The 26,454-nt window shown below is 46.0% G+C and overlaps 1 protein-coding gene across 1 annotated transcript; it reads left to right on the top strand.

Annotated features, from left to right (window-relative positions):
- The first annotated feature begins 14,235 nt into the window (after positions 1 to 14,235).
- KCNV1 (potassium voltage-gated channel modifier subfamily V member 1) lies at positions 14,236 to 25,570 on the top strand. Its single transcript, XM_090037367.1, has 4 exons — positions 14,236 to 14,570; positions 15,796 to 16,351; positions 18,975 to 19,501; positions 24,765 to 25,570. The coding sequence occupies exons 2-4, from the start codon at positions 15,870 to 15,872 to the stop codon at positions 25,274 to 25,276; spliced, it is 1,521 nt and encodes a 506-aa protein (XP_089893493.1). The 5' UTR covers positions 14,236 to 14,570; positions 15,796 to 15,869; the 3' UTR covers positions 25,277 to 25,570.
- The last annotated feature ends 884 nt before the right edge of the window (positions 25,571 to 26,454 follow it).

Here is a 26,454-nt window from a genome sequence, read left to right as displayed (position 1 = left end):
CATCTGTGGGTCCCACTGAAAAAAGGGAAGCCCCTACCACTGATGCCACAACCTCCTTAGGCCCCCCTGGCACTGCAGCCACAACTACAAGCCCACCCATGAGCTCAAGGGACCCTACCCGCCAACCAACTCTAGTGGAGCCCCGGGGAGAGAGGGACCAGGGCCCCACTGCCCCTAGTTATGGCTGCCCCACCCCCCCAACCCTCACCTTCTCTTGCTTGAGCCTGTCCACCTGAGGACCATCCCATGGCTGAGTGGATGCAGGTTCCCCTCTGGGCATAAAGGCAAGAGGAAGGCCCAGGCACAGCTGGAGCCCTCTGATGTGGAGGACTCCGCTCCCCCTCCCAGCTGTGCTTGATACGTCACCACTGGGAAAGATCAAATGGGTGATCCCCACAGAGAAGGCTTCAGGGCTGCTGGATAGTCCTGAACAGGAGCCCATGGGGGAAGCCCTTCATTCTGCTGACCAAGGCCTACCTCCTGAAACCACGGGCGCTGAGGCTGAGGCCTGCCCAAAGGAAGGCCTGGTGGCAGAGCCTCCTCTCTCTGATCTAGGGGATACAGAGGCCCTGAGGATCACCCCAGTGAGTTCTGAGGGAGGAGGTCCCCTTTCCCAGGATCCTGAGGCAGATGCCAGAGCCACCCTAGTGCCTAGTGGGTCTCTTCCCTCCCCCTCTCAGGAAAACCTCACCTGCAGCCTGCCTCATAGTCCCGCACCAGAGGGGTCACAGTCAGGTCCCCTAATTAACAGGCTGATCTCATAGGGCACCCTGCACAGAGCCCCCAGGATTCCAACTCTACCCCACCATTTTGTGAAGAAGCCCCACCCCTACCCTTACCCCTACCCCTGTCCCAGGAGGCTGCAGAGCTCTCCCAATCCCAAGCAGAGTCCAGAGTCTTAGTGGACCAGGAAGTTCACATGGTGCTGAAGGGGCCCTCTGAGCTCCACAACCAGGAGGAGGATGCCCAAGAACCAGCAGGCTCCATGGAGCCTGCAGACCTCTCAGTCCCAGCAGTCCCTAGGGATGATCTACTTGCATTTCTTGACCATGACTACACCTGCTGGTCCGCCAGCAAGGTACAGCTAGCCTTGGACCACTGGTGAGGTTTTGGCAAGATCATCACCACTACAAGGGCGCTGGCAGGGGAAGGCAAGGGGCCCAAAAGCTGCAATGCCCAGACCTTTAGGCAGGGCTGCAGTTTCATAGATGCCCTCTATACGTATGGAAGGGTGCTACATAAACCAGCGGGCCCCACACCACGCGTTGAGAAGCACAAGGCCCCTGCTGAACCGCCTACTCCATACCCCCAGCCATGAGGTCACTTAAGATTGCAACCTCAATGTCCATGGCTGCAGCAAGAATCTCTGGAGGTCCCAGGTGCTCTCCTTCCTTCGGGGGGTTACCCCATGGTATTCTTGCAGGAGACCCTGACAACTCCAGCCGATGAACCAAGTTGGCAGGAGCAGTGTGGAGGCAGGGTCCACCCTCTTCTCCCCAGGCCTGCAACTGGAGGTTATCCAGGACGTTGAGGTGGTGCTGGGTTGCCTGCTGCACCTCTGGGTCCAGGTGCGGGGGCTGGTCCTGAACCTACTAAATGTGTATGCCCCTGCGAAGGACCCGGAGTTGGTAGATTTCTTCCTTCAGGCAGCCACATACATTGGCACCCTCAACCCTCATGAGTGCCTCGTCCTTGGCAGGAACTTTAACGTCACCCTAGATGCATGAGACTGATCAGGCAAGGAGCAAAACCAGACTGCCATGGGTATCCTCAGAAACATCCTGCTGGAGTACTCCCTGGTGGACGTCTGGTGTGCCTGTCACCCCACTGATCCCCCTGCCTTCTTATGTGAGGGTGGGAGAGAAGCAGGCATGCCACTCCTGGTTAGACTGAGTTAATATCTCTTTTCTGCACCTTGCCCAGTCCCACTCCTCTGGCATCTGGCCCAACCCCTTTCAGCGATCACCACCTTGGCCTGGGCCCAGGCCATGCTGGGGTCTGGGCATCCGGGGTTGGCCTACTGGCATTTCAATGCCAGCCTGCTGGAGGATGTGGGCTTCAGGGAGGCTTTCCAGGAGTTCTGGCTGGCCTGGCAGGAGCAATGGGCAGCTTTCCCCTTGGGTCGGAGATGGTGGGATGTGGGGAAAGTGTACATCTGGCTTTTTTGCTGCATCTACACTCAGGGGCACACCCAGCAGAGGAAGGCGGTATGGGAGCAGCTCAAACGGGAACTGCCAGAGCAGGAGAGGTGCCTGACCACTGACCCAACCAACCGGTCCCTCTGTAGAGAGTGTCAGGAGAGGCGCGAAGAGCTTCGTGCTCTGGACAACTACCATGCCCACGGTGTATTTGTCCGTTCACATGTCCAGCTCTTTCAGGAGATGGACTTCAGCTCCTGCTTCTTCTGTGCCCTGGAGAGGAGGCGGGGGGCCAAAATGTATATCACCTGCCTTCTGCCAGGTTACGGCACCCTGCTCATGGATCCAGGGGAGATGCAGTAGCATGCACGTGCCTTCTATGAAGAGCTCTTCTCCCTACATCCAACTGATGCTGAGGCCTGTCAGACCCTGTGGGAGGGACTCCCACAGGTCAACATGGATGACCAGGAATGGCCGGAAGCTTCTCATTCCGGCTGAGTTTTCGGCCGCTCTCCACCTGATGCCTCGCAACAAAGCTCCGGGCATCGACAGGCTGAATTTGGAGATCTACTGGGCTTTCTGGGACATCCGCGGCCCAGACCTTGCTGTGGTCTGGACCAAATCTGAGGGAAGTGGGGAGCTCCTCTGTCATGCCAGAGGGCCGTGCTGACCCTCCTGACAAAGAAGGGAGATCCCCACAACCTACGGAATTGGCGTCCCATGTCCCTCCTCTGCACAGACTACAAGGTGGTAGTGAAGGCCATCTCTCTGCACCTCCAATCCATGCTGACAGATGTGATCCATCCCGACCAGACATACACAATGCCTAGATGTTCCACCTTCAAAAACCTGTACCTGGTTCAGGACCTCCTGAAGCTAGTGCCCCAGGGTGGCCTGTCTTTCGCCCTCCTATCCCTGAACAAGGGGAAGGCATTTGACAGAGTGGATCATGGGTACCTCACAGGCATGCTGCGGGCCTTTGGTTTGGACCCTGCTTTGTGTGGGCTCTCCAGGTGCTGTATGCCTCTGCAGAATGTTTGGTCAAGCTCAACTGGACCCTGACGGAGCCCGTCCCATTCAGGAGAGGGGTGCATCAAGGCTGCCCACCATCAGGCCAGCTGTATGCCTTAGCCCTGGAGCCCTTCCTCATTCTCCTCTGGAAGTAGGTGTCAGGGTTCATGCTCCAGGATCCGGCAGTGCAGCTAGTCCTGTCAGTGTATGCTGATGATGTACTCCTCATGGTCCAGGACTCAGGCGACCTGGCGTAGGTAGAGGCCTGCCAGGCATTGTACCTGGCGGCATCCTCTGCCCAGGTTAACTGGGTCAAGAGCTTTGGCCTGGCAGTGGGTGATGGGTGACAGGTGGGCTTACTCCCATCCACGCTCCATGGGATCCTTTGAGGCATGGGTTCGCTGCACTATTTTGGGATCTACCTATCCTCCACAGACCCCTCCCTGCCATAGAACTGGCACCAACTGGAGGGAAGGGTGGTGGAGCAGCTCCAGGCATGAGCAGGGCTCCTGCGATGTCTCTCCCTGCATGGGAGAGTGCTGGTACTGAACCAGCTGGTCCTGTCCATGCTCTGGCACCTCTTACACACCCTGCCTGTGCCCCCTGAGGTCCTGGCGGGACTCCAGAGACAAGCACTGGCATTTTTCTGGCCGGGACAGCACTGGGTCACTACAGAGGTCCTGAGCCTCCCCTTGCAGGAGGGGAACCCGGACCTCAGGGGGCACAGGCAGGGTGTGTAAGAGGTGACAGGTTTGCCTGCACAGCCAGGTCTTGGCATTCCACTTTCAGGACCTGCAGTGACTGCAGTATGGTGTTGGCAGCTATGCAGCATGGGGCAACACTTTCCTGTGCCATTTCTGGGGGCTCCAATGTGGCTGGCAGCTCCTCAGCCTGTGGGGCTTCTCCCTGCAGGGCCTGCGAGGGCTACCAGATTTCTACTAGGACCTCGTCCAGGCCTGGAGGTTGGTCTCAACCTCCAAGTCCCCTGCAACAGTCACCCAGGGTGCCAACCTGCTCATCGAGCCCCTCCTCTGGAAACCCCAGCTGGAGGTGCCAACGGCAGAGGTGCCCCAGTTGTGACAAATGGGTTGTGACAAAGGGGTTTGAGGCAGGGCAAGAGGCACTTGCATGCTTGTCTGGATGCGCCCACAGTGTCTAAGGATCTAGCAAAGGATCAACCATAAAATAGTTTATGGAACATGCTTCCTATCCCATACTGAATAAATTAACAATATTACTTTTACTATAAATACTATTATTTAAGATTGGCAGAATTTGATTTTTTTAAAATAATTTCAATGGATAAAAAATCAATATTTATTTTTAAGCATTTATTTTTATCAATTAAAATTTTCAAGATTGTGTGAAATTAGGCCTGTGGGGGGCAGACAATTTATTAATGACACTACAGTATACTGGTACATGCTTTATAAAATCATATGTCAAAATATAAAAAGTAAATATCATTACTTCAGACCTGCTTTACTCATATCTGAGCTCTGTTCCTCCTGCCTGGGGCGGGAATTAGCCGGGGCTGGGTGGGGCAGGGGAAAGGGCTGGGGTTCAGGCACATGTGGGCTAGGATGTCTGCCCACCACTGGCAACATCATGCCCTGCCACTGTGGCAGCTGCCAGCCTTGCTGGCACTGTTTGGCCTCACAGCATGTGCTGATGGAGTCTGGGGTTACTGAATAAGGGCTGCTCCCAGCCAGATCTAGTATCTGCATGTGAGGGATTGAGCCTGGCAATGGGCCTCCATGCTGCCTTGCCCTGCCCCACTCTGGGCTCCTGGGAGCTGTGGGGTCGTGTGTGTGTGGGTACATGCCCATGCAGAGAGCAGGGTGCAGAAAGTAGGGTACCATACATCTGGATTTTCCCATGCATGTCCTCTTTTTGGATCCTCCCATTCTGTCTGGGCAGTTTTTTAAAAATATAATCAAATGTCTGGGATTTTGGTCAGCTCAGCTTTGAAGTTTTCCTCAGCACTTCCTGACTTGCCCTAGCAAGGGGCTGTGGCTAGAGGAAGGACGGTGATTGGAGGCAGGGCACGCACACATGTGGCTGGCTTATAGCCAGGCAGCATTGTGGGAGCAGCCCCAGCAGCTTCATGCAGGTAAGTTTATGGAGGCCAGGGGTTGGAGGGCCAGGGCTTGGGAACTGTGTGTGTGTGTGTGTGTGTGTGTGTGTGTAGCAGGGTGTGTGAGTGAAGCATGTGCCTGCCAGTGCTGGGGGAGGCTGTCTGGGCTCTGGGGCTGTGGCAGGGTAGGAGAGGCAGGGGGAATGTGCCTGCTGGTCCAGTAGGGGAAGCAGGGGTGGGGGCCTTCAGGGGCAGCAGGGACCTGCGTGGCCAGCCAGGGGCACTGGAACTGCTTCCTGTGCTCATAGAGGGTAGGGTGGCTAGGAGATGCCGCAGGGCTGGTGGGAACAGGGAGCTCCTGGCTGGGAGTGAGGGGCACTTGCAGGGCTGGGGAGATAGGTGGCTGCAGGTCGGAGGTGAGGGTCACTGACAGGGCTTGGGGGGCAAAGGGCTGTGGGTCAGGAGTGAAGGGCACTGGCAGGGCTGGGGTGAGCAGGGGGCTGTGAGTCAGGAATAAGGGACACTGCAGGGCTAGAGGGGCAGGGGGCAACTAGCCAGGAGTGAGGTGCACTGGCAGGGCCAAGGGTCTGTGAGTTAAGAGTGAAGGGCAGGAGCAGGAGTGTGAGGCAGAATGAGCAGAGATGGGGCACCAGCATATCTCTGCCCCCCCACCACAATCATATATTCCCTGCCCCACCCATGCCACAGGTGTCCTCATTTTTGGAACTGGAAATATGATAATCCTCGAAGAAGGTGCATGTGTGTGTAGCTCACTTTATCAGTTCTTATGACAGGGACTGAACAACATCATTTAATTCTAATAAGTTTTCAGCCATCATTTTTCTTACATTACCTTTCTATAAAATTTTCTTATTAAGGACGGAAATATTTTTTGTCAATTTCTGAGTATGAGGTGAAATTGACATTTACTGATAAAAACTGATTCCAGCCAAATCTACTATTATCTACAGCAGCCAAAATTGTGCATGGTGTTCCTGACCAATAAAACTTACTATCTGAGCTCTACCAATTCTGCAAACACTTACAAACATGCTTACCTTATAGTCAGTGAGACCATTTCTTACCATCTGAGTCTTTGCAGAAATTGCAATGCTCCACTGACTTAACTAAGTCTCTGCACCGGATTCTATGAAAAGCAGCTTGATATATGACACAATGAGGGGTCAACAGAACGGTAATGTTGGGTAAGAAGACAATGGCCTGTTTTTTTAAGGGTATGGTGCTAGTTTTTGTTATGGAAAGATCTATGTCAAGGCTGTATTCCTTGTAGAGGGAACTCTTACCACAGTCAATTCTTGAACCAGAGTTTCTTCCTATGAACTGGATAGTGAGTGGAGACTTGCATGTTTTTTCTGGTGTGTGCATACAAATGTAATGATTTTTTCCCCCTCAGATGCTGTCTAGCCTGGACAACTGCTCCTGCAAGGCAGGGCAGGAGTAGCAAGACTGAAAGTGTGTCTACATGTGCACATCTACTGTGTAGTAACCAAAATTACTGCATGGTAATCAAAGATTACTGAGCAGTACAGGCGTGCGTCTATACATGCATGCCCATACTGAGCAGTAAATATGGCAGCTTATGCTGACTTGGACTTAAATTTAATACCTGCACCATCCAGGTATCAAATTTACATCTGATTAGTTACTGTGCAGTAACACATGTGTAGACACTTTACTGTGCAGTAACACTCTGTGTGGACAGACTTAGGACTAACTTTAGTCCCAAGGCCACACTGAGTGTTAATGCGCTTTAATGCCTGCACGTGTAGGCTCTGGCCAACAAAACTGCTTGCTGCTCAGTAACTTACTGTGCATTAAATTTAATGTGCACTAAATGCACATGTAAATGTGCCCTGGTTCTAGAAATGGGGTGTCAGTGTCAAAAGAAAGGACAGCGGTCTAAAATAAACATCTTTCTTTAATTACTTTCCTTTTAGGAACAGCATATTAGAAACGGTTTGCAAGGAGGAATTTAAATAAAGCTGTAGTGGCATAGAACGTTGTTTCAGAGAAATGTTTCAGGCTATAGAGTCAGTGTGGAAAGAGTTTGCAAAGAAGGGCATTCAAACAAACATAATTACCAAAGAAAGGTGAAAGATAATGCTCTAAGGGTAAGAGAGAGATCCAGAGAGGCAGCTTAGATGCTTCCAACTTAGGTATCACAATGCCTAAGAAGTAGGTAACCATCTCCAGGAGACTGGAACAAATATATACAGATTTGTAGACAACAATGAAATACCATATTCACACACACCCTTTCCCCAAAAAATAGCCTTCCAAAATTGGGGTGCATGTCTTAAGCAGGGATATGGATTTTCTGCCCAAAATATTAGCACCCCACTTTGATTCCTGCTCTAGACAAAGTTTAAAACCAGCTGCCTAGCAGCAGTACCTATTTCTATTCAGGCAGCTGAGGGAGTCAGTTGGCTTACTGGCTCATTGTTCTTCAATTCACAGTCTTGATGTGCCACTAATTTAGCTAACTTTTCTTGTGCAAACCTTGATGTCTGTTATCTACTCCTGGTCTCTCTTCTCCTATTTCACAGTCTTACAGACTGTTTTTAGCTCTTTTCAAATTCATAGACTGCTATAGAAGCTAGTCTTCAGCAGGAATTACAGTTACAACTTCTACCTGAGCAGGAAAAGCAGGGTAACTGAGCTGAAGATTAGACTCTGTTCCTCTTCTATGCAGTCATAACTCTGGAATAATCTTTTATCCTCCTTCCCACAAAAACAAGGTGCATGTCTTATTTGGGGAGGAGCTGAAAGTAGCTAAATTGGAAAAAAAAAGCTTAAAATGTTTACTATAGAGTAGAAATTAAGTGCCAAGATCATTTCATCAGTAAACTGAAGGGGTTAGTAAAATTTTAATAAGTACTCGGCTAGGTACTTTGGGATGGAGGGGATTAGGAAGGGGCAAGAAATAGCCAAACAAGCAGGGAGCTGGGCTGTTAAAGAAACCACATAGACCTAGACATAATCTACAAGTGAATTGTTACCTGGTATTCAGTATTCAAAATGTTGCCTGTTTTGACTAGACAAAAAGCACATATTAATTGAATTTGTTCTCCAATTAAATTATTTTAAATTCTAGAATCAGGTTCCTGTTTTGAATTCTTATGATTTATGGTTGGTAATTTGTATCCTATTTGTTTTATTTTTCTATTCCCTTTGAATTGAATAATGCATTTTTTTTATTCTGAGCCACTTGTTGCTTAGCAGCCTTCCCTTTACAGAGACAAGCTGTGGCCCTATTTAGAGAAAAGCAACACTTCTTGATATTTGCATATAACCTACATTGACACTGATAAGCTGTACATGCTCAAAGAGGGGAGAAGGGACTGCTGTCTTGGAAAATGAATGAAGTATGTCAAACACCATGTTTATTGCCTATTGTATGCCTGTCTGGGGACTTTAGGAAAGTCATCATAATGAAACTAGTTAGAATTTGTAAATCCATATTAAGACCTTGTAATAATATTTGAAAAAGGAAGAAAAAATGTAATCCTGAATTTTCAGTCTTGCCCTTGGATTACGCTACCTTTTAAGTGTGGTTTGTATAAAATAAGCCTAGTTCTAGTATTATTACAGCAAAAATGAACTGGACACTGTAAGTAGATAAGCAATTGGTGTGTAAACAGCTATCCCTCCTTTTCAAAACAAAATGGTATTTGTGTGGGTTGCTCTGGAAAGTCACCTCCCCAGTTACTGTTTTTTCCTCCTACAGCTTTGTTAGAGGCAGTAAAATAAACATACCCTGACAAGGAATAGAGTTCAAAAATTAAAAACTACTTTCTTACCTTAGGCCAAAATCTTCTCTCCTTTATACTATTTTTATGCAATATGGAACAAGTTGTTTGTCGTCTTCTAAATAACTTGCGTTAGTGGCTGCTAAAGGGACTGAAATCTGCTCGGCTTGAGTCACATGGGACATTCTTCAAACAAGAATGTACTTTGCTGGGATAAAACTTGTCAGTTGTTTGGTGTTATTGACCTTCTTGGCCTGGTGCAACAAGCAAGAAAGCTCATAGCTGGATTATTCATGAGTTCCAGGTACTGTTAGGCATTGTGTTGAAGACTGTCACGAGCAGGTATATGTTAAAACAGCCATCAGGACAGAATAAAAACAAGCAGGAATCATAAATATATCCCTATCAGCCACTTCTATGTTATCTCCAGTGGATTTTGGCCTCATCATAAATTTGGCCAGTAACGCTATATATTTTAGTGAAGCTACTCCTGACTTAACCCTGCAACTGAATTTGTGGTATAGATTATGATATGATCAATATTGGACAATGTTGGGGAGATAATGGAGGGCATGGTTTCCATAGTTCCAGAGTCTTGCTTTGGTTCAAAATATCCCTATTTTTAGATAGAGTATCCTAATCAGCGCTGTAGCAAGAGGTGGGGGGAGCAGGGCGACTGCTCTGGGTGCCAAAGCTAAAGAGTGTCAATAGATGCTGCCCAGCTGGGGCACAGTGAGCAACAGAGTTGCGAGCAGCTTATTTGGGGTCATGGGGACAGGGGAAGGGAGGCTCCTGCCACTGCATGCACTCCCAGGCAAGCATGGAGGGGGATGTACCCCCCAGATCTGCCCACAGGGTGAGGATGGGCTGCTGCTGCGGGCTTTGCCCCAGGTGCCAAACTTCATTGCTATGGCACTGCTCCTAATTCAAAAAGTATATATATTCAGGACAGCACATAAGTGTGTGTTTGCATGTTATGCAAACTTTTACTCCTCAAAGAGCTTTGTGCATGTGCCTCCTACCACGTTACAGAAATCATTTTGTTTTAATTGAGAGTGGTCGTTACTAACTTCAGAACCATTCATCCTTTACTGCTGCACGTGCACACTTCCTAGATCATGATCACAGCTGCAGGAGAAGGAGCTTTCCCAGCTTTCCTCAGATGTGGAAAGCTTGCATTAAATGAGGTTATGAAAGTCTCAATATACTGGTGGACGAAGAAAATCTTATCTTCATGCAGCCCAATCAATAAGATCTATTTCTTCACTACTTCCCAGCCATGAAGTCATCCAAATCCATGGCAAGTGAACACAAAGTGTATGTAAAATCCTACCATTCTGATTTGGTGCCTTGTTGTAACCATGTTGTAATTAATTATGCAAGATGAAAAGCAATGAAAAGTCAGGAGGGAAAGATCTAGATTAGAGAAAAATGCTAGTGCCATTTAAATCAAGGGGAACTTTGCCATTATTTTTAGTGGAATTAAGATTTTACCCTAGATCATGTATGGCATACATGCAGCCTGGATGCCTGTAGAAAAACCTGCTCTTACAGTTAAACAGTTACTTCACTGAAACCACAAATCTGAAAACACAACCCAGGTTAACATGAAGTAAAACTTGCTTTAAAATGTGGAAGTATATCAGGCCTGTTTGAGTAAATTTTGATTTAAACAAGCGTAAGAGAGAAGGGAATGGAGCCACAGAAAGGAAGTAGTGCTAAATTCACATACCCTGGCATACATTTATTCCTAGTGTGATTATCACTCATCTCTAAAAAGTCCCTCTAAAATTGTTATACTAAAATTACGGGTCTCAGTCGTAGTACTACTGCAAGGATCCCATAAAAATATATTATTGAGTATTCTGTAACAGCTGGGTTTTTTTGCTGCAGCAAATTTTCAACTCCCACAACTGACATGTTGGGCAGGAATTCATATTTTAACATTGCAAATTTTTAAAGTCCTGAATCCCAAAAACAAAATCTGCTTTTCAAGTCAAAGGCATAACATTAGTGAAATCCAAGCTAGGACCTTGCCAAAGAATGGCAGTCAAGGTAGTGTTACACCTTATAGATTATCTAAAGTAGATGTGTATAGCACAAGCTTTTTGTGAGCTGAAGCTCACTTATTTACTTCATATATATACTTTGGTTAGTCTATAAGGTGCAAATCTACCCTGCTTTCTACTTGACTTCAGATTGACACAGCTAACTGTCTCTCTCAGTTCACACACATGTTACTATCACGGAATTGTTATGGACACTCTTATATACAGAACAATATTATGTAGCCACTTGTTTATATTGAACCAGAGCTAAGGTCTTGAAACCAAAAATTTACACTTCAGGGTAGAAGTTTGGCAAATGTCCTCAGCAGACCTAAAACATTTTGAGAGCCAAACAGCTCTTGACATAAAAGGGTTCCACTGCATCCCTACTAGATTTTATACATTCTAATAACTCATTCCTTGCCCTATTAATTTAAAATGTTTGCTATTGACTTCAATTGGACAAGGTTTGTCCCACACTAGGATTGCTTTGGCTTCCTATGCACAAGTGGGAAGATGGATGATGCTTTTAAGACCCCAGGGATGAAAGGAAGCTCTTGCTGCCAGGTACTCTTAGGAAGCAAAACACAACTTGGTGTCTGCTGTTTTATTGGTATATGTTTGAAAATTAATGGAGTTCTTCTGTCTTCTTTCTAAAATCTATTTTAGGCAAATTAAAACTGACAACTCCTATAAAGCAGAACTCTGAGTTTAAATAGTTTGCATTCTGTCTTCTAAATTAAAAAAATGCCATATCTATCCCAATCTAAGCCAACTTCAGATGTAAGACACGCCCCTAAAAATTAATTCTTTACATGAAAAATAATATATATCTTTTTATAATTTTCCATGTATAGAATTGAATTATTGGAGGTTTGTCTTAAATGTCTTCAACCCCTCACCCGCCCCCCCCCCCCACACTGCAGCAGTGGGGCAGGCAGTAAGGAGGCAAGCAGCATGGAGGCAAGCAGCCTGCCCTCCCCCATGTACCTTGCCCTGCTGCCACCTGGCCTTCCCCCATGATGTCTGCCCTCAATGCCCCCTGCCCATCTCCCCCCACCCCCAATGCTGCATGCTGCACTGCCAGGTGCCTCTGTACTGTGTCCCTCACCGCTGCCTGCTGGGTCCTGCACTGCTCCCTGCTTCTGTGCTGAGCCAGGGAGCAGGCAGGGAATTGTCACAGAGCCAGGGAGCAGTGCAAGACCCTCAATACTCAATTCTAAGAGAAAGCTTTGTTTTTCCTGTATTTTAGGGAGGAAAAACCCCTGGTCTTAGAATCGAGCAAATATGGTAACATCCTGCTTTCAAACCAGATCCTCTGCTAGTATAAACTCAGTTTGCTTACTGAAGTCAGTAAACTAGGTGGAACAGCAGCTGAGATTCAGCCCTGTTCAGAGCATACAGGAGTTGCAGAGTTAACCTAAAAAGTGACTACTTACTGGTTCATGGGAAATATCTCTATGGCATTGAGGGCACAGTCCTCTAATGAAGACTAGCTAGGGTTTAATAATAGGAAGTCAAAAGGATTTCTCTGCTAATCCAGCATTACCAATTTTATAGTTGTCATTGAGTCTTAACTAATACAGGCGAACACAACATATGGCTCTGATCCTGCAACAATTTTTATGCATGCTTAGAAGTATGTGTGGCAGTACTTGAAAGAGCAGGACATATTTTTTACTGTTTTTTACAGCAGCAATCACAGAAACTGGAGAAACCAAAAGAACTTTGCAGTCAGGGCCTTAGATAAAACAATGGAAAGTGATTAAAAATCTAAATACCAATACACTGCTTTTCTGAATCCTAGCTGAATTTCCCCCCTTTCTGATAATGCACCCTACAGAACAGCAGCCTGAGTGACACCTTGGAGGAAAGGCATGCCTACATAGCAGTATCCACATGCAAGGCAGAAGCATCCTCACCTTTCCTGTGCTGCTTTGCAGTGCAGCTAGGTTCACACAGCACTCCAGACAGGCTAACTGGCTATTTTTCAGCAATGCCAACTTGCCCCTCTGCAACTGTCCATGAACATGGACATGGGCATGCTCCTTGTGGTCCAAGAGGTCACCAGCATGAAACAATTCATTGGGTGCAAGGGTGTTGTTGTAAATTTGCCAGCAGTTAATTCTTGGTTATTCTCATCCACACGGGCCTTCCATAGGTAATTAGGAATGGGCCCTCTAATTATAGGAAAGTAAACATCTAATCAAAGGACTTTTCTACTGACCCCATTAACGGGGTAGTAGAATTTCTACTCAGAGGGTAGGATTTTCAATAAAAGTCACTGCCAGTTTGGCTCAAAAATCTTGAAAGATTTTATCAAAACAAAACAAATATTTACAATTGAAGCACATTAACACTCATATTTCTTTAAATCAATATTTATCATATTAGTGTTACTAAAAGCACATTGCCGGGACAAAAGCCATGAGGCTGATTTACAACAGCTTAAGAACATAGTTTCAGTGTGAAAGAACTTCCATCACATCAGAGTAGTTTAACGCCTGTAGTCTTGCTTTGACTATACTTTACTTGAGCAGGTTTTATCTTTCAGTGCTGGGAGTGGCTTGGGGCAATTATGTAAGCTTATACCTCCAAGTACATTTGGTTTTCGTCTGCCACCAGCAAGAATCTCTCAGTGGGAGAATGATCTCCACCACAGCTCAGTGATGGTGACTTGAGTCCAGTCCTCAAGCCACAGATCCCTCTGCAGAAGTTGCAGGTCTTTCCCCGGGAGAGAGTAGGCTGCAGGCTGGGGCTCCTCTCCTCTTTCCCTCCCTCTGCTCTCTCTTCTCCACTTCAAGGGTAAGATGCTTTACCTCCAAACAGGCTGCCACTTGGTCAAGGTTGCGGCACCTCTAGAGCTGGTTGGCAGGCAGCTCCTCCCAATGCTTGATCTCAGCATCCTTTTTCTTGAGGTGGGTCTTCAACGTGTCCTTGTTCTTCAGTGTGTCCTTGTCCATCAGCGTGTGCTAGTACCTTCAGCGTGTCCTTGTCCTTTATTGTGTCCGTGTCCATCAGTGTGTCCTAGTGCCTTCAGCGTGTCCTCATCCACCAGCATCCCAGTGCCTTCAGCGGGTCCTTGTCCCTCCGTGTGCCCTTGTCCTTCAACGCGTCCTTGTGCCTTCAATACGTCCTCGTCCTTCAGTGCGTTCAGTGTGTCCTTCCAGCATCCCAGTGCCCTCAGCGCGTCCGGCCCTAACTGAGCAGGGGCAGAGCCCTTGCCGTGGGCGCCACAGGCAGTGTCCTGCTCTGACCAGGGGGCGGGCTCCCGTCTGCCCGCCCCCCCGGCACGTGCTCCGCGCTCCCCGGCGGGCCGGGACCCAAGCAGGGGCCACGTGCGTGGGGGCCGCCCGGGGCAGCGAGAAGGGCGGGGGCGGGCTGCGGCCCGGCGGGAGGCGGCAGGACCGGCCCGGCCCCGCGGGCGGCACGTGACGCCGCGCTCCCCGCCCGCTGCGCTCAAGTTTGGGGCGAGCGGCGCGGGCGGAGGCGGGTCCCGGGCCAGCTGCAGCCCAGGTGTGCGGAGGTAAGGGCCGGCCGGCGGGTTTCCCTCTGGTCGCTGCCCCGAGGGGCGGGCGCCGAGACCGGCGGTGCCCCGCCTTCACTTGCTGCTGCTCCCGGGGCGAGATCCAGCGGCAGCTCCGTCGCCGGGGCCGGCCGGGGCCGGGGCCGGGGCCGTGCGACGGCAAGAAGCGGGCGGGCAACTTGCTCCCGGGGGCGGGAGCCGGGGGCCGGGGGCCGGCGAGCGGCCGCCCCGCCGCCAGGAGTTTGCCTGGTTATGCGTGTCCGCCAGGCCCGGCGCTCACCTGCGCTACACCCGCGGAGTTTTCAAGAGGATGGGCATAGAGACGGGCTCTGGCTAAATGAGACCACTTCAGCGGTAAGCGCAGGCAGCCGCACCTTCCCTGGCATGCAGTGTGCCGCCCCCCGGCTCGTAGGGTCTCCTTTTAAAGTGTTAGGGCTAATCTCAAGGCCACGGAAGCGAGAGAGGGGTTTATTTGCCTCCGGTGGACACATGCCCATGGGCAGAGGTGTGTGTTTCCAGGGGCACAGAAAGCAGCGGCACATATTTGTGCTGCTTTGTGTCACGGGGCATGCCCCTGCACGTGCCCTCCGGCACGGCCAGCTTGCCCAGGTGGGGTGGGGGAGGCTGGTCCCAGCAGGTCCAGGGCCACAGTGGCGCTGATCTCCTGGGGCAGCAGTGGCAGTGGGTGCCGGCCAGCGTCTGTGTGGTAAGACCAGAGCATGGCTCTAGATGGCCAGGCTCCGTTTCTGGCCACACGTCCTGCTGCCACGTGCACCATGCCACTCTTTGCAGTGGGTTTTCTTTTATCCTGGTATTAGATTTTGGCATTGCGCTGCAAACAACTGAATGGTCACTGCTTGTGTCTTGCAGCGCCGCAGACCACACGTGCACATCCGTCTGGGTGCGCCCAGTGAGATTGGGTCACGTTCCTCAATGATTAGTCCTAGAAGTATAATTTTGGAAGGGAGCCCCTAGGTTCTTACTGGCATCTGGCACTGGTCCTTGCCATTGGTTGACTGCAAAAGCGGCACCAAGTAGAAATATTTGGGGAATCATTAGCATTTGCTATTAATCATGTGTATATCGCGTCAGTTGCTTGTGTCCCTTTTTATACTCCAAGATGGACGTTGTGTGCTAAGGAAATGGGAAGAGTAGTATCACCTGAAGTTGTAAAGAAAACTTCCTGCGGGAATGTACTCAACCCTGGCTTGGTCTGTTTTCCCAGACAGCGCTGCATTCGCCTCAACTTCGTGGTGCTTTTAACCTAGGAGAGACTGGGTTGTTGTTGGCGGCAGCAGGATGAAGTCACCTCCCTGCTGCATGTCCCTTTCTTCCCAAGCATCCCTAGAGGAGCAAAGGGACACCACTTCACTGGGTTCCTTGGAGTCCAGCGTCTTCTACAGCGAGGAAGAGCAGGGGCCCTTGCTACAGAAGGTTGTGCCCTCCTTGGACTGTTTCACCATCAATGTGGGAGGCAGCCGCTTTTTGATGTCCCAGCAAACTTTGTCCTGCTATCCAGACACACGGCTTGGCAAGTTGGCTGTAGTTGTGTCTGCTGCCCGGGATGTAGCTTCTGGCCTCCTAGAGCTCTGTGATGATGCCAACCTGGTAGAGAATGAGTATTTCTTCGACCGCAGTTCACAGGCATTTCTCTACATCCTGAATTATTACCAGACAGGAAGATTGCATGTGATGGAGCAGCTGTGTGCACTCTCCTTCCTACAAGAGATCCAGTACTGGGGGCTAGATGAGCTGAGCATTGACTCCTGCTGCAGAGACAGGTGAGCATGGAGGAAGAGAGGAAAGTAAAGGTGTGGGATGGATGCACTCAGCATCACCTTCTGCTGCAGAACTGACAGGTTGTGGAGAGGAGAGCTCTAGTAATGTGGGCTGAATGTGTTCAGGATGAACTCCTCTTAAAAGGCATTAGGGTAATAAAGGAGAAAAGGAGATGTACTTGCTCTAGGCTGAAGAAATTCAGCATCGATTCCTGCTATAGAGACAGGTGGGTATTGGGAGAGGAAGGAAAAGACTGGATTGGATCACTTTTGACTATTACTTAGTGGGACAGGATAGCACTGTGGCAGACCAGTACAGAGGTAGCGGGCAACTTCAGCATCAAGTCTTGCTGCAGCAGCAGGCTGATGCTGGAAATTCAAGGTAAATGGAAATAGCTGGGGATGTGTAAGTAGGGCAGAAGTGAAAGAGAGGGAATTTTTAAGTGGTAAACAGATATGAGCAGAAGGCGGAGAGGTGGGAAGTCTGTGGCAATTATTTATTCTAGGATTTTTTTAATTAATCTTTTTATTATATTTGTTGTGATTTAAATTTCCCATTCATTTTTGGTTTACTGACTTATTTGTCATTTCTAGAAATGGTAAACATTACTTTCCCCAAACAGGCTTACTGCTATAAATTTCTTCCTGCTGCTACTGTTGCAGCTGCAACAGTGCAGTGTCCCTTCATCTGGCTTCTGCTACAGAAATCTGGGAAAGGGGTAAGGGAACAGCGGGCTTTCTCACGTTGCCAGGCCATGGATGCCACCCTGGTCAGGGGTCACCGCTCTGGTGTCTCTTCTAAGTTAGCTCCCGGGGCTGGTGCCCTTCTCACCCACCCAGATATGGTCCCGATGTGTACAAGTAAAGAATGTGAACGTGACTTTCTAGCAGGGGTGGGCAAAATGGTGGATCTTGCTGGTGGCCAGACTCCATATCCCAGCAGTCCCTACCTGCATCACTGCCCGTGGTTTCCACCCTGCCCAGGGTGTGCAGGCAGCAGATCATGGCCCAGACCACACTGTTGCTGCTGCAGATTCCTGGCCCCAACCCAGCCATGGACCCTGCCCGCACAACTTGGGCTCCTCTCCATGGAAGTCCTGGCCCCCGCACTGTTATGGCGCCACCGCTCTTGGGATCTCCATGGAAACCAGCTGCAGTGCATGGGCAGGGGCTGCTGGGAAACAGAGTCAGCTCCAGCCTTTGCCTGTCCCTCTTTTCTAGTGTAATGGTTAGGACCCTCGCCCAGGAGAATGGAGAGCTGACTTTCATTCCTTGCTATAGTTAATATTTTTGTATATTATACCAAGTGGAATAGCTTTGATTACAGACAGCCACCACACAATACCTGTGTTCTGCTGGTTAGAGAGGTGGGTTCGGTGCTCCAAAAACAAAGGACAGAGTTGCGCCTGGTTTTCCATATCCTGAGTGAGTGCTCTAACCAGTGGGCTATTGGCTAAAAGGGCGAATACCTCTTCTCATTCTGTTTTGGAGACAGGGAGGCTGAATGCAGTCTGACCAGATTTATTAGCATAAACCCTGTGAAAGAGATATGGCAAATGGCTATTCTTGAATCCTAATGGGGGTCTGATGTAAGATAGCAGCTCAGCGCAGTCTGGCTCACCTTTAGGTGGTTTTGTGCATGTGCAACAGCAGAAACCAAGACACCAAGGGACTTTTCAAGCAGAAACTTAGGTGCCGACTGAGTTGAGGTGTCTACACTTTAGGTGTGGTTTTGTGTAGTCTAAAAGTTGGACTTGGGTATTCAAATTAATTATAGATGCCTGAGTGTCCCCTTCACCATAAGTCTAGAACCCAAGGTAAAGATTTCAAGTGATAAAGAGACCACTGTGTCCTTTGCTGTGAGACTTGATGGTTTACAGCACTTGGTCAATGTCTTGCCTCTCAGCCAGTAAGAAGGAAAGAAAGGGATGCATGGTGTTCTTTGGGAGTTATTTGGTTTGAAGGAAGTAATCCACAAATATGGCTTTGATGCAGCAGAGCACTTAAGTATATGCTTAAAATCCATACTACTTATTTTAACAAAGGTGCTTTAATCAGGATGTAATGTTTCATTGAAGTATAGAAAGATATTCTTGACAAAACCTTTTCATGGAAAGAACATCATTTTTAACATGAACTTTCCTTCTTAGTATTGCAAATAAAAAAATCAATTGCAATAAAATTTAAATATTTAATTAATAAATGCTAATTTGAACACATAGAAAGGCCTACTTCTGTCAGCCTTACTCACATGAATGCAACCATTATCATGACTAAACTCAGATATTGAGATCACTCATAAATAGGACCTTAGGGAATCCAGCGTGTTGTGTACATTTCACTCAGGTATGTTTTCTTATACCCTGGCCCTGCCCTTCATAACTTGCATGAGTGATACAGGAGCATAACTCGAGTAAGAATGTGTTGCATGGCCCCAGTTCAATGAGACACTTAACCATATATTTGAAGTAGGTGTTCAAGTCCTGTACTGAATCGGTGTCTTTCTCCATACCTTTAAGATGTAGTCTTGGTTCTATATGATTTATGATGAATGTGAAAGACAGTAATAAAAAAATGTAAATATTAACATTAAAGGTTTGTTCTTTGGGATGGGTTCCTTGGACAGATACTTCAGGAGGAAGGAACTGAGTGAAACCTTAGATATCAAGAAAGATACAGAAGATCTGGATGCCCAAGATGAAGAAGAGGACTTCTCTGGGAGCCTCTGTCCCAATGTGAGGCAGAGGCTTTGGGAGGTTCTTGAAAAGCCTGGCTCTTCTGTGGCTGCTAGGACTTTCGGTACCCTTTCTATGGCCTTTGTTGTTGTGTCAATTGCCAACATGGCCTTGATTTCGGTGGAACTGAGCTGGCTGGCACCACCACTCCTGGATGCCCTGGAGTATTTGTGCATTGCCTGGTTCACAGTGGAATTCTTACTGAGATTCCTGTGCACAAGGGATCGGTGCGGCTTCCTGAGGAGCGTTGCAAACATCATAGACCTCTTAGCCATTTTACCCTTCTACATCACTCTGGTGGTAGAAAGTCTGTGTGATGGGGAGAGCTCTGAAGAGCTGGAGAATATGGGGCGCATCATCCAGGTGCTGAGGCTGCTCAGAGCCCTACGCATGTTGAAGCTGGGTAGACATTCAACAGGTACCTCCAGCTAATGTATTTAAAACAATATCAGTTGTAAATATTTCCATGACAAAAAGACAAAAGAAAATAACCATGCAAGGTAACCAGATAAATATTGAATTACTCATACAGGTTGCCTTCTTTGTCTTATTAATGAAACTGAACATCTCTAGATGTTAGAGATGGGAACGATCTCTTGGATCCTTCATCCCTTGATTGTGCAGAACTATTCTGTCTCAGTGTGTATTTATACATATTTGTTTTATCCCACCTACCTTTTATGGTCAAGTAATGACTGGTAGAAACAGTTTTTTTTTAAATACTTGACTGAAAGCAGTAATAGGCCTACTGCTGTAAATTCTCAGAATTCTGATTGGAGTCAGGTGGCATGCTGTGTACAGAGCATTTCCACAATCAGGCCCCAAGGTGTGTGTTTTGTTTTTGTTGGTGGGTTTTTTGATGGGGTGGGGGACTCTTGAGCTATTCATACTATTCACTTGCATTTGAGAAAGTGAAATGAAAATGTGGCAGGGCAGGAATGATGAACTATTGTGCCATTCATGTTGTGTGTTGGAAGATATAACTCCTGAGAATTTGAGTTTGATTTCTTTCCCTGATAGAATGTGAAAGAAGCATATGATGACTTTATTCTCATCTCAGACTTACAAAGCCAAGCTTTTTCTTTAGGGAACAACATTTTCAGAGAAATTGCTTAAATGAATTAAACCAAAAAATGAAGTGATTGGATGTAACCCATTCATGACCATCTTAAATACATTAAGGATGGTATTTTCATAAGTTCTCAATGTTGCTTTAATTGTACTCCCATTGAAATCAGTAATAACATTTTCATCAACTTTGGCTGGGGTTGACTTAAGCCGGCATCTGGAAATCCCTTCCATAAAAGTGTAGTTTAATTAGTGATCTGTCATGGCTAGTTGGCCCACATAAGACTGGTATAGTTCTGTCAACAGGAAAAGGTCTCTTGCACTTTCAGAAAAATGCTTTGCACAATTCTCTAAGAGGCAGGCAGAGGGATTCGATGCTACACATCATCACAGAGTTAACCCATACTCCTTTATAAACTGGTTTAGCTTTCATTCTATTTTGTTATAATGGAAGTGGGCCCACAAAGAAACCATTCACCTAAGAAGTGAATTTGCATCTCACCAAGCTCTCTGTAATGTTCCTAAATAAATGAAAAGCACTCTCCTTCTATTTTTAAAAGTAAGAAAGAGACCCAGTTTGTCATAGCAGAGTAGCAGTGGTTTCCCATTTGGTGATCCAAAAAAAAAAAAAATGTTGATGCTAATTATTTTTCAAAAGTATTGTCACTTTATTTTGTCTTACAAGTGTAAGGTCAGGCCATGAAATTGATCCCTGTGACAGTTTCCAGTGGCAATGCTAGAGGTTTGTAATGACAGCTACTGTCATCTGATACATTCACTTTGAAATATGGGGTCACGTCATTAAACCTTCAGCTTCACTTTATCTTTCAAGTGCAGATTACGTTTAATGAGATACTATCTCACAAGACAGACAGATGTCTACCATTGCTACTATCTGTGTCTCTCTTGTGGAGTTTAGTTGTTTACTTTCTATAAAAGCATTAGATGTTCCCATTAAACTGATAACTCTTCTAGCCTGAGACTGAAATATCACCTCTCCTCTAAAACTGGAAATGGTAGCCTGTTTCTTTAGCATACAGAAGTAGATGCAGCTTAACTATTTATTTCATCATTTAGTGCAAAGGAATTTAACTACCAATAGTTCTAAATTGTATATTTGTTTTTGATAGTTACAGTTAGCCACTCACCCTGGCTCAGAGCAGTAAATCAAAACCACCACTTTCCATATAATTTAAATGTTGTTAAACAGCATCTTCTGGCAGAGCAGATGTTGCTGCTAAGATAATATAAACCTAATAAATTAGAGTAGAAATATACACTAACAGATCTGGAGCCTGTTTGCTTTTTGTTGAAGACAACTAAACTTTCACCAGTCTGTTACTTTGATTCTAAACATATACTTTAACGCAGTCATTACTGTAAGATCATCTTCCATATTCCATGAACACAGTGTGTCCTCCATAAACATCCCTAGGGGGATCAGTTATCCACTTGTACAACATCATCCCCAGAACAGTGTGAAATTTCTTTTTGAAAATGTAAACTCCCCACCCCACAAAAAGGGAGGTCAAAGACTGGGTGGCCCTATAATGAATAGGTAAGAGTATGGCTGAAGAAAGTTCATCATGCCCTATATATTTTTAGAGGAAATAATAGATCCAGCCATTTATTAATGTCGGGGTTATACCATCCATGGCAGGTAACAAGGAAATAAAGGGAGCAGTTCTGCCTTTGCAAATGGTGAGTTATTCTCGGGAAATGGATGCAGTACTTAGAAATATGGAGTTAGAATCATGGCGGGGGGGGATGTAAGCATTTCAATTAATATTTATTATGCCAACCGTATTGGCCTTAAAAAAAAAAGTTTGAAAGTTCTGCTCAGGCAGACAAAAACAAAAATAATACAGATGAGAATAACCAGTAGACTGATGGTTAGGACACCTTCGGGATGAGAAATACAGGTATGACCCTCCTAAGGCTAAGGAAATTGAACATGGGTGTCATACATCCTTGGGAAGCTGTACTGATGACTATGGATAAAAGTAGGTACCACACCTCTCCTCTCTGCCTGCTGGCTAAGTTTTGTGCGTCTCTAGATGCTCCAAGATCTTGTCTGACAGAGAGACCTGTGACAAAATGAGAAGAGAAGACAATTGTCTAGTTTGTAAATCCTGGTAGGATTTCCCAAATTGGTCACAGAATATTCATGACCAAAAGGTTAGGGAAGAGGAGGAGGAAGCCAGTGACCTTCCCATAGTTTAGCCCAATAGCATAGTGTTTAAAGTACTCGCCCAAGGAGCAGAAGAGTCAGTTGTACTTCACCCAGAGGGGTTTTACCTGCATCCCCTGTTTCCTGGTAACGTGTGCACCTGAGAGAAGGAGGTATGTGCATCCTGGAGGAGGAAAGCAAACTAAAGGCTTGAAGAGATGGCTGCTGCCCTAGCTGAGAGGAGGTGCTGGGCTCTAGCTTGGGGGCCCAGCTTCAAGAGATGGGCTGGAAAAGTGCCTGGGCAAGGTCTAGTCTCTAGTCTGGTGATTAGACCACCTTGGTAAAGCAGGACCTGCAAGTTCAAGTTCACTGCAGGTGAGGAGGAGCCCAGAACCTTGGTGGTCTTGACATTTGGATACATACCCCAACCATAAGTTGTACAAAGTTGACTCCTTAGTATTTGGGTAAATATCCTAGCACCCATGTACATGCCATTTAGGCATGTAAAGTGAAATAGGATTTAGTGCCATGTCCCTCAGAGTTAGGCAGCATCTGCATAACAAGTCTATGGGGTCAAACTTTGAAGTTAGGCTCCTAGATCTATACAATACAGGACCAGGCACTGGAATCCAGTACACCTACGCAACAGATGTAGGGAGCCCAAGTCATCTCAGCCTTTTGTGTGATAAATTAAGTAGACCGAGTTCTTAAAATCTCTTGATACAATGCACTGTTCCAGTGTTTGAATATAACACATCACCCTGTTGTCAGCCTCTACAATTTTCCAACAGAATTGTTTTGTAGACAAATTCATCCAGGAAATAAGGCACAGTTTGTTTGTTTTTTTGTTTTTTTTTAAATAGTGAAGATCATTGGAACAGTAGACACAAATGGTCTCACCAATGTCAAACACTGAGGTAAAAATAAACCAACATCTTATTCCTACTTATTACTTTCCTGCTTATCTGTAGATGATAGAGCAGCATCCAGTTCATTTTAAGTATTTACTACATGGGCCAAATCCTGGTCAATAAAGGATAAATTAATGCTTTTGCATGAAACAATACTGACAGTGCTTTAATTTGCAACACCTCCATTCTGGGTCTCAGCAAAAGTGGTTACTCATCCATTTCAATTCTGCGAGATGATGAATGCAGTTAATGTCCTTGGAAGCTAAGAGTTGTCAGGTCTGGGCCCGTAACGGCTGATCTGAAGACTGTTCCTGTTCTACTATTCCTTCCCTTCCTACAGTGAAACGAGAAATAATGGTTTTAACCACAACAAGGCAAAATTTAGGTTGGATATTAAAGAAAAACTTCCTATTTTTGAGGGTAGTTATACACTCTCTCTAGGAAGTGTCTTCCAGTGCTTAACTCATTTCCTTGGCAGCTTTTAGGATAAAGTGAGACAAACACCTGTCTAGGATTATTTAGATAGGGATGATCCTGCCTTCAGCAGGAGGTTGAACTAGATTCACACCTCTTGAGGTCTCTTCCAGCCCTATTTTTTCATTTTTCTATGACTAGAATTCTATTGGTATACTTTACTGAGATAGTGTTTGTGATCAGAAGGATAATTTGGGTCTTTAATGTACAGAATGTCCTGTTTTGTGGACATATATTTCTTATAAATTTGTGTTTGTCTGGGGTTTATTCCTTCTCACTTGTGTCAGACAAAGAGTGGAAAAACAAATACAGTATCCTGGAAGCAGCAATTCCGTGTAAGCAGCAGAGCATATACTCCCAGTACAACACTGCAGCCAAAAGAGCTAATGTGATTCTTCATTACACTACTCAGGAGAATATTGAGCACTGTTGCAATGCCTGCTGAAAATCTGGGTCCATTCCGATGTCCATAATTCAGGAAGGTTGTTGCTAAATTGAAGATTCAGAGAAGAGCCCTGAGAGTGATTAAAGGATGGGAAACATGCCTTAGAGTTCAGGAACAAAGTATGTTTAGCTTAAAGAGACATTTGAAGAGGTGAATATGTATAAATAGCTACTTGGGGAACATTAATTGAAGGTAGAGGGATTTTCTGTCCAGCAGAAAAGGTGCTACAAGATCTAATAGGTAAAAGTTGAAGATATCTTCAGACTTTAAAGTATAGTACATATATTCAATGATGAGAATAATTAAGCCCTGAATAATTTAACAGGAGTAATGGTGGAATTTGTCACTAGCAATTTTTTGATGAAGCTTAGGTACTTTTTTGAGGAATATTTAGTAGTTTGAATAAGAATAAGTTCAGGGAGGTCCTATGGTCTGCATTGTTCAGATCACACTGGATGATTGTGTTTTCCCAGCAGAGCTCAAAACAGCCTCGCCCTCTCATAAAACTACTAGTGGTTAAAGTAAATACAGGGTGACTAGCTTTTTAATCAACTGCGGCTTAACAAAGAAATGAAGAAAGTTGCATGGACTTACAGTATTTCTTCTGTTCCAGGCTTGCGATCTCTTGGAATGACTATTGCACAGTGCTATGAAGAAGTTGGACTACTGCTGCTTTTTCTGTCTGTGGGAATATCTATATTTTCTACCATAGAGTACTTTGTTGAACAAGCTATCCCTGGCACAACTTTCACAAGTGTTCCCTGTGCGTGGTGGTGGGCAACAACTTCTATGACAACAGTTGGCTATGGTGATATTAGACCAGACACTACCATTGGCAAGGTAGTGGCCTTTATGTGCATATTATCAGGAATATTAGTCTTGGCTTTACCAATAGCTATAATAAATGACCGTTTTTCTGCCTGTTACTTTACACTGAAGATAAAGGAAGCTGCTCTTCGACAACGTGAGGCTTTGAAGAAACTCACAAAGAACATATCCAGTGACTCAAATATCAATGTTAATTTGCGAGACATATACGCTCGCAGTATAATAGACATATTACGGTTAAAAAGCAGAGAACGAGCAAGTACTAGAAGCAGTGGTGGAGATGAGTTTTGGTTTTGACTTGAATTTATCAAATCATGTTTAAGCATATGGACTACTTTGAAGGTGTAATATTAAACAGTAGGTCAACTGTCATTTTACACTCTTAACGCATTTGCTATCCAAACTGCAGTTTTATCTTCTTGGTAATATTAAGATAAACCATGTAGACTGAAGGCAAAACTCAAACTAGAAATGCTCAGGGGGCTTTGAAACCCAAGTTTCAGAACTGGATCTTCGATGGACAAAAAGCATAGTGGACTTGTCAAAGTAGAATCATGATAGAAATATTTGTCTGTGAATTTGATGATGTTCTTGCTAACATAATAAAAAAAAAAAAGTCTTAGCCTACAATTGCCAGGTGTTTTGAATGTTAAAGAACTTCAGGGCTTTACTTTTCAGTTGAAAAAACAGAAGATTTAAGAACAGGAAGAAAATCTGAAAGGAAAGAAGCTTAAGGGATAAAGCTCTGACTACATTTATGATACTTTTTTATATTATCTATGTATTTTTTTTTTTTAGACACATGGATAAGTCAGGACGCTTATCCTTGTCCCTGCCCTGCTCACTATTTGCTGTGGCATAGAGTGATGGAATAGGCTGAGGGACAATTTGCCCATCCCAAGAACATAGGAACCTAGGACCAGAAGGAGCCTTCTGGACTATTGAAGCCAGCCTCACAACTAGTTCTAGATCTGGAAAGGTGGGATGGGAAGGGAGATGGCCAGAGTCTGCAGTATCATAGAGGTTAGATTGCAGTAGTCTGTAGACAGCTCTGTGCATTAGCACAGTCCCTGGGGGGTTGTTCTAGTCTATGTTTTAGTTTCTATAGCCCAAAAGTAACTTAAAAACTATCATTGCTCCTCTCTCCTGTGCTTGTTGATAGAGAGAGGCCAGAATCAATGCCCTGATGTTCCAAGAGAATTGTACGCTTACCAGCCTACATAAAACAGTTTCATCACTTTCGATATGACAACCCATCTTCAAAACAATAGTGTCAACATCTCCATGGAAAGAATTTATTTCTTCTTAGCACTCAAGTGTGCTAGGTTAACACCAGAAAAAGCCGAGTTCTCTGTCTACAGAAGAGGTGTTAAGACTCTGGTTATGGCTTTTCATGAAAATCAGCAGGTATTTTGAGTGGCGCAGAATTCCAAGGTCCAGTTTTAAAAAGTTCACAGTTTTCACTGAACCATAAA

Source organism: Crocodylus siamensis, chromosome 3 (assembly GCF_052110815.1).
Source record: "Crocodylus siamensis isolate JL-2025a chromosome 3, ASM5211081v1, whole genome shotgun sequence".
NCBI lineage: Eukaryota > Metazoa > Chordata > Crocodylia > Crocodylidae > Crocodylus > Crocodylus siamensis.
The sequence above is the reverse complement of the archived record's forward strand: the minus strand, read 5'-3'. Positions and strand labels throughout refer to the sequence as shown.